The following is an 8,378-nucleotide window of genomic DNA, read 5'->3' as shown; positions in this document are numbered from 1 at the left end:
TCCCCCGGGGCCCCCGAGCCGAGTCGGTCAGGTTTATCTGACCTCTGACCTCTGAGAGAGGGAGAGGGTCGGCAGAGATCTGTGGACAAAAGAGGAGAAGAGGAAGAAGAAGATGTTTGAGTGGAGCCGCTGATGAGCTGCTACCTCACTGTCCTCCTGTTGCATTGTGGGAAATCTCTCAAGTCATCTGTTTGTGCTGAAACAAGTTCTTAAAGAAACAGGATTTATTTTCTTCAAGTGTTCAGGAACAAGAGAACTTTAATAAACTAATATTTCAGATTCAGACTGATTCCTTTTCTGCTCCCACGTCTCAGTGGAGGTCCAGAGACCTGACCCCCTTCCTGTTCTGGCCTCTGTGTGTTTCAGGACTGCGGTCTGCTGGTTCAGCCGGGTCGGCCCTGCGGTCTCCAGCCTTTCATCGAGTCTCAGAGTTCACTTCAGACCTGCAGCTCGGGACACGTACCAGGTCTGATGTCACTTCCTGTATCTCACCTGTGAAGATCAACACTTTTACATTATATACAAATATATTTCGTTTTATATTGTTATTATTTATATTTTATTATATTTATTTGACATTTATATGATAATTAAATATACTTTATTTGTACATAAATATGTATTTTTTCTTTTTGAGTTGAACTAAACATTTACAACAGAGAACATTTCTGTTTGTGTCCAAACTAAACAAATTCTATTGATTATCAAATTTAATGTTTTGTTATTGATCTGTTTGACCTGACAGAGATTCAGATGTAATTATGTTTTTTAGCTCTCTTTTTTAATGCTAAGCTACGCTAACAACATCCTGACTGCAGCTCTGACTGTAAAAGAACCGTCCCATTGAACGTCACTGCTCACCTGTCTCAGGTCGGTGGGTGGTTCCGTGTCTCAGCTGTTCTGACAACAGGACGTGTGATTGGAGGGAGGTTGCCTGGCAACCAGACGGCTGTTACCACCCGATAGTGGACCGCCCCCTGCTGCAGGACTGTATGACGGACAGGAAGGTGAGATCAATAAAGCGAACTGGAGCGGTGGGTTGGTGGAATCAGGTCACTTCTATCACCTGTTCCTGTCCGTCCTCAGGTGCTGTTTATCGGCGACTCGACCAATCGCGGGATGATGTACTTCCTGATGGAGCGGGTGAACTCCAGTCTGGAGGACTGGGGGAAGGCTCACGACACGCTGGTCTACAGGAACCTGAACGGAGGACGAACTCTGGTCGGCTACTCGTATTATCCTCAGTTCTGGTTGGAGAAGAACCAGAGACCCACCTTCAGACAGGCGCTGCTGCAGCTGCTCCACAGGTGAGATCTGCTGAGGTCACAGTGTGAGGTCACAGTCGTTTGGTATGGTTTTTCACGGTAGTTTCATACGTTTACGTCCAGGATCATCACAGCGTGAGTTCCCCACACGCGTGCTTTTTTTATCATATCGTTGCGTGATGAGTTTCCTCCCCAAAGGTCACAACCTCTGGTGAACTCTAACCTGACCGTGCTGGTGGTGGGAGGAGTCCAGTGGCTCAACACTGATCACCTGAGGACGGTCAGAGAGGTGCTGGACAGGTGAGAATCTGCAGTGCACTGATGACACGTCACTGACTGAATGCTAACATACGCACAATGACAATGCTAACACGTTTAACATTGTGTTAGCGTGTTAGCATGAGAACATTATTGTGTTTTTTGTGTTTATTGCCTTATGTCACATTTTTGTGAATAAAAAATAAAAAAAATAATTATGAATAAAAAATAAAAGCTAGATGTTTTCCCTCCTCAGAGAGTCTCTGAGCGACATCGCAGTGGTGGTGAAGTCTTTGGGGATGGGTTTCCACCTTCCTGTAGACGGGATCCGCTCGCTCAGTCTGGTACGACTCTGTTTGTTCTCCACGTGGATTCCTTTACAGGAACCTCTCTCCTAATGTGGATCTGTCGGTTTGTTTGTTTGTTTGTTTGGTGGTCGATCTTCCAGAAAGAGGTCCAGGAGCTCTACAGAGAGAACCGTAACATCATCACCACAGCAAAGCATTATGGGTACGAGGTGATCGACACATTCGGCATCACGATGGGCCGATACAAAGAGTTCCTGCAGGGACGATGTGCCTGCCACTTTCATGAGGTAACACAGATCAGTTATCAATATTTGTATTGATCCATTAAACCACTGGGTCCCAACCTGGAGGTCGCGACTCCCACTAGGGGTCGCCAAAACTTCACAGGCGATCGTAAGGCCTTCTTGATTATATTAGATCTGAACACGAGCTGTATGAGGACAATGACCTCGTATCAGGGAGAAGAAAACGGTGAACTGGTGAAAAAGCAGCCAGTAAAGTCTGTATGATTGTTAAAAAACAACACAGAAAGAGAATTATATAAAATGTATAAAAAAATCATCTCTGGTTTTCCACAAACGTCCTGCAGTTGTTGTTCACTGTTTGGTTCATTGTCCAGCTCATCGGCTGTTTTATAAAGTCAGCAGGCGTCATTCTGATAGAAAAGGGCACACTTAAGTAAAAAGGTTAGGAACCACCCTAAACAGTCCTCAAGGTTGAACTCTCGCTCCTCTTCAACCTCCTTAATTTCCCCCTGGGGATCAATAAAGTATCTATCTATCTATCTACCAGTTTGACAGGAACAGCTGAGAGTTTCTTCTCCTCCAGCTGTCAACAGGAATAACAAAATAAAACAATCAAATAAATCTGGAAATGTGATTTATATGTTTAAAGACGAATTACAAATGTAATTATTTTTTTTTAAAATCATTTATTGCTGCAGTGACGCAGCACCACAGACCACATTTACAGCCTAAAGTCGGTTTGATGATCGTCCCAAAAGTTTGAACTAATGAAACAAATAAAATGAAATCATCAGTTTGTGATCACGGAGGAAATTAGAGCTTTCTAGAAGTAAACACTCACCGCTTCCACTTCCTGTTAGAAATGTGCTTTGTGTTGTCACATCAGATCAGCCTGTGAGGGAGTGAATGTGTAATTACCAATTAGAGCAACTTTTACTGCTTCATAAAAAGCACACTGAGAGCAGCTGTTGTGGTTTCTGAACATCTGGATGTTCAACACTTTTAAAACACGTCTGAGCCCAAAGCAGCAGAAATATTTCTGTTGCATTCTGGGAGATATTTCACTAGATTATAATTTAACTTCTGCTTTAGTTTTAGGATTAAAAAATGTTTGTTTGAAGATTGTTGCAAACACCTCACATTTCAAAATAGACTTCTTCCAGACACCAACTGTAAGATTAAGAGTCAAATCCAAAAGATGAGTTTTATTAAGTCCAGATAACTTCATTATCTTTCATATGTTCTATAATAGTTTGAAAACAACAACAAACTCCCTTTTTGGTCCTCTATTATAATTGTTGTTATTATTATTTTTAGTAGTAGTAGTATAACAGATATAAACAGATCAAAGCTCAAGATAAGCAATTCACTTGTTACAGCTGCTGCAGATACGACACAAACAGAAGTTCAGAAAACTCATAATTTTTAAGTTTTAAGTCAAATTCTAATTTTTTTGTTTTGTAATAAACTATAAGGTTATGCCAAATTATATTCTACTTTAATTTACTTTCTTCTTGAGAAAAACATAAATCTTTGAGTTTTATAAACAAAGAAATGTGTATTTCTAAAATTGTTAATTGATTTTTCATTATTTGGGTGCTTGGAAATTAAATGGTTGCAATTGAAAATATTTAAGTAAAGAGTTAAGTTGTTCTAATTGTTCTCATTAATTATTAGTTTATTTAAAAACGTTTGATATTTGACTTAAAAGTCAAAGATCTAATGAAGTTTTCGCAACTTTTTTTTACATCAGATCTTTTTTTTTACATTGGTTATGAAACAGTCTCAGTTTAATACTGAAGCTTTTATATGACCTATAAACAGAGAACATTGGATTCCCCTTGAAATCAATAAAATTAGGCGGTAGAAACATTGCCACTGTTGCCCACAGGGGGCGCCATAATCTACACTAAATAAAGGTTTCTTGTAGGAGCTTTAAATTACTGATGCTAGATCTCATTCTAATGTGGCTCAGGTTTCATTATTTAATATTGATAACCTGGAAATAATATATGTTGTCCTGGAATATTTTTTAATGTATTTTAGCTGCTCCCTTAGATCACCTTTGTAAACCTAGATTAAAGTAAAACATTAGTAAACTAGTCGAATCACAGTGAGTGAGAACAGCATGAAAGCGAGTTTGTGTAAAAAAATGTTCTTTAAAATGATTTCTTAAAAGGGTAGGAACACTGAGGAAGCCTGTCATGGTGTTCCTCATGACACGTTCTGGGTCCTTTATTATTATGTATTTGTCCCCTCTTGGAAACATTATTAGTCAGCATGATGTCAAATGTCACTTTATGCAGACGATACAGAACTCTATACAATATATATATATATATATTCAAAAAACTTATTTCTACCTGTAAATTGAAAATGTGACTAAAACAGCGACAGAAACTATCTAAAGTCCAGATTTAGACCTGTCAGCTGTCAGCCAATGAAAACCCAGCTTTCATCTCATGATTTTTAACCTTGTTAACAAATATTATTAAAACTTCTTCTGCGCTCACAGGTGGAGAAGTTTTGGTCCTCCAAGTTTTCAGACGACATGACATCCACAACCAACGGAACCGGATCCACCAGAGCCGGACCCGGACTCAGCAGCCAATCAACCGTGCCGGACACGGACCAGGGGGCGTGGCCTAAAGCCTTGTCCTATCACGTGAGAGGACCAGTGAACCAGGTGTACTCTGAGATCCTGCTGAGTCGCCTGTGTCCCAAAACCAGAAACTAAAGCTGAGAGAGTTTTCATACCTGAACAAGTAAAAAGATTTTCCACTTTGTTGTTTTCCAGCAGGAGGACTCGGAGGCGTGACTGTACGTTAATTATTTTCAACATAAAACAAACTCTTAAAGGGACAGAAACAAACTTCCAGAGCTGAAGGTCCAATAAGGTGGAAACATTAAGAGACAGAAAATCACCAAAAGTGCCTGAAATAGTTTCTAATATTTTGTCATCATAACCAACAGAAACTGTTTTCTTTTCAGAAGCTTTTCATTGTGATTCTGCACCGACTGCTTTCTAATGAGCGCCTGATGGTTACTGATGCAAACGAGTTCAAACGCAGCGACTACGTTTTACTGCCAGTCAGCTGGTTTCTAAAGTGCACCAGCTACCAGCTCAGCTCTAGTGAGCACTAGCTGGTTATTAATGTGTACCAGTTTCTTTCTTATGCGTAATAACTAGTTTATGTCCAGCTAATTAAAGTAGCTAGTTTATATACTTGCTAACTGATGTGTACTAATTAGCTTCTAGCACACACCAGCTAGTTTTTTCTGTGGTCAGAAGTTAATATCTCGTATGTAACCATGAGTATCGGTCTGATGTGGTTCTGCTCTCCTCCACATATATTTATATTTATATACCTCAGTCATTGACTTTATTGTGTATATCAGATAATATTCGACACCAAAGACTCGATGATAACTGCGTTTATCACGTGACAGAAACGTCTTATTTGATTCTCTGCTTATATTTTCTATATTTTTCTACAGATGTATATTGTGCCTTTTATCTCTAAACATGTTTACATGCTGGAAAATAGAATATATGAATATTTATACAAATGTTATGATTCTCCTCTGTTCTTTAAAATATGAAACTGTTTACCAGAAAGCAAAAAGACACAAACACAATTTATCAGAAACAAATCCAACTGTGAAGACATGAAATCTTTTTTTTTTAACTCTCGACTTTCCTTCTGTTTATTCCATGAATGTTTAAAAAATATTTTCAATTCAAAATCAGTTTTTCTACTTAAACTTTCAGAAATTCAAATTTATTTTAACAGCTGTGTAAATTGTGTCTTTATACATTTTAATATATCTTTGCCATAAAGTTGTTTGTATCATAAAACTGTTTTTATCAGCTGATTCCTTCGTGTCTTCATGTCTGAACTCACTCGTCGTTATCAGGTGCGTTTTTTGGTTTTGTTGAAGATAAAATAAGAAGAAAGTTCAGTCAGGAAAACCAAACATAACAACTCTTTTTCATCTGATTCACTTAAAATTGTTTCTAGAACTTGGAAACAAGTTGTTTTTTTAAATGGCCAAAATATATATTTTCTTTGTCTTTTCTTACACTAAGTGAACATTTTTGATAGTATTAAATTAAACATTTGAATGGAGTTTGGTGTGATATTTGGTTTTGGCCACTTCGGGATGTGTTCTGTTCTGATCAACCGAACCCTTACACCAAACTCCATTCAAAAATTAATTAGTTAAGAGTTTTCTAATCTCTCACTGCCTTGAAGAAGATGTCTGAATCTATTTTGTAATAACCACAGATCAATTGTAATATCGTCGTAGAGTTTACCAGTTATTTTAGAAAATGTCTGCGTTGTGGTTTTACCATATGGTATAATGTGTATTTTTAAATATCCCGACAGTGTTAAATTAAGATTTATTTGAATGGAGTTTGGTGGGTGTTTGGGGTCCTTGTTTTGACCACTATGTTCTGATCAACCGAACCTTTTACACCAAACCTCATTCACAAATCGAACATTTTAAAGTTCTGGACTGAAAATATGACTCTTTGGGATCCAGTGTCAGTCTGTCCTTTTATCTTCCGGTCCGTCCAATTAGCGTCCAGCTGTGATGTCAGCTGCTGAATATGAATCCTGTGCTGGTCCAATGAGGATCCTCCGGAACTCAGACTGGTCCACCCGGTCCTGCTTCTCCTCCCGCAGAACACAAAGTGGACTGGAAGCTGAACGAGGTCCTCCAGGGGGGACTCATCGAGCGGGACAGCGGGGACGGAGGGTGCGCCCAGAACTGGATTAATGAATGTGCTCCTGGACCGGGTTTTAGTATGAGCCAGAGAGTCCTGCTGATGGACAGACCGAGAGCGCAGCCCGGCGGCGCAGATCGATGAGGAGGTCATGGAGAGACGGAGCTGGGGAGTCCGACACATGTGCACTCTGACTCTGCTGCTGGTCTCAGTGTGCCCGCTGTGCTGCAGAGCCAGCTGGATGTAAGTATGCGGGTCCACGGGATCCGAGCCGAACCGGATCCATTACAGCCGAACTCCGTTGTTCTGCTTTGATACGCAGATTCTGTCACAATACTGAACTCTTATTAATTATTATAAACCGGGATTCCCCCACAGTCACAGACACAAACAACCCGAACTGAGTTTAAAATCCGGGGTTAGGGTTCGGGCAGAACCCCGGTGGAGCTGGAGCGCGCTGGTTTTACGCAATTACACAATATCTAAAAGAGCCGAACTCCGTTTAGGAAACGGTCGATTTAAGGCTCCATGTGTCTCTGCTCAGTTGCTGCACTGGTTAGACGATGTTTGACTTTTATGTAACAATCTCAGCAGTTTGTCCGCGTCCGGCTCGTTTTTCATTGAAGCCAAATTCCATTTGAAAAACGTGTTTCTCCTCAGTTACAAACCGCTTCAGATATGATTAATTACCGTTTTTAGAGCGATTGGATTCACTCTTTAATTCGGGTTATACAATTAATAACATTTAATAAAATGAATATAATACAGAGCCGTTTTGAAGCTGGAGCGCGCTGGTTTCACGCAGTAAGATCCAAAAGAGCCGAACTCCGTTTAAAAAACTGTCAATTTAAGGCTTCCTCGTGTATCAGTACATTTGACTTTTATGTAACATTCTCAACAGTTCATCCGCCTCGTTTTCCATTAAAGCCCAATTCCATTTTATAACTGCGAATTTAAGACTTTCATGTGTTTCTCCTCAGCTACAAACCGCTTCAGACATTATTAATTACAGTCTTTAGAGAGATTGGATTCACTCTATAATTCGGGTGGATGAAATTCACCAAATAGCTCGTGTGTAAATAAAATATCATCTTTTCCATCTAATGCTCTGTTTTTCATTTGAGTGAATCAGAGATAGAAATCAGCCTAAAATGTGATTTGGATGCAGAGTTTCAGTGAAAGAGCCAGATCCAATAAAGCCAAATTCCATTAGGAGAAAGGTGAATTTAAAGGCTCCCTGCGGCACACCGGGCTTCCGATATAACTTATACAGCTTTATCAATAATAAAGTAGAGTTATATCTTTATATATATATATATATAAATATAAGCTTTTTGTTCAGTCTTTAAACTGGTTAACTAATAAACCAAATTACATTTTATATAATGTCAACTTTAGGCCTTCCTGTGTCTGTCAACTTTTATAAATATATATCAGAATCAAAATCAGAATTTTGTTTATTGCCAAGTAGGTTTTTATGCCTACGAGCAATATGACCTGGTGCAGTTGGTGCATAAAATATACAAATATACAAATATACAATTATTCAAATCACACACAAAATCACACA

The 8,378-nt window shown here is 39.2% G+C and overlaps 2 protein-coding genes across 3 annotated transcripts in view; both read left to right on the top strand.

The window, feature by feature from the left end:
• Positions 1-355: 355 nt before the first annotated feature.
• Positions 356-5,940, top strand: cped1 (cadherin-like and PC-esterase domain containing 1). Its single transcript, XM_035681491.1, has 7 exons — positions 356-466; positions 871-1,007; positions 1,087-1,307; positions 1,464-1,565; positions 1,780-1,867; positions 1,972-2,118; positions 4,592-5,940. Exons 2-7 carry the CDS (start codon positions 993-995, stop codon positions 4,811-4,813), a joined length of 795 nt encoding a protein of 264 aa, XP_035537384.1. The 5' UTR covers positions 356-466; positions 871-992; the 3' UTR covers positions 4,814-5,940.
• An 831-nt stretch (positions 5,941-6,771) lies between these two features.
• wnt16 (wingless-type MMTV integration site family, member 16) overlaps positions 6,772-8,378 on the top strand; it is a 5,691-nt gene continuing 4,084 nt past the window's right edge. For both annotated transcript variants that reach the window (XR_004797094.1, XM_035672577.1), the window contains exon 1: positions 6,772-7,051. Coding sequence is in view for 1 of the 2 variants with exons in the window: in XM_035672577.1 (XP_035528470.1) it covers positions 6,960-7,051 (92 nt within the window). In the remaining variant the exon portion in view is untranslated. The remainder of the gene's footprint in view (positions 7,052-8,378) is intronic.

Source organism: Morone saxatilis, unplaced genomic scaffold, assembly GCF_004916995.1.
Source record: "Morone saxatilis isolate NCDOM2014 unplaced genomic scaffold, NCSU_SB_2.0 Contig10, whole genome shotgun sequence".
Taxonomy (NCBI): Eukaryota; Metazoa; Chordata; class Actinopteri; family Moronidae; genus Morone; species Morone saxatilis.
This window is presented reverse-complemented; position numbering and strand designations above follow the sequence as displayed.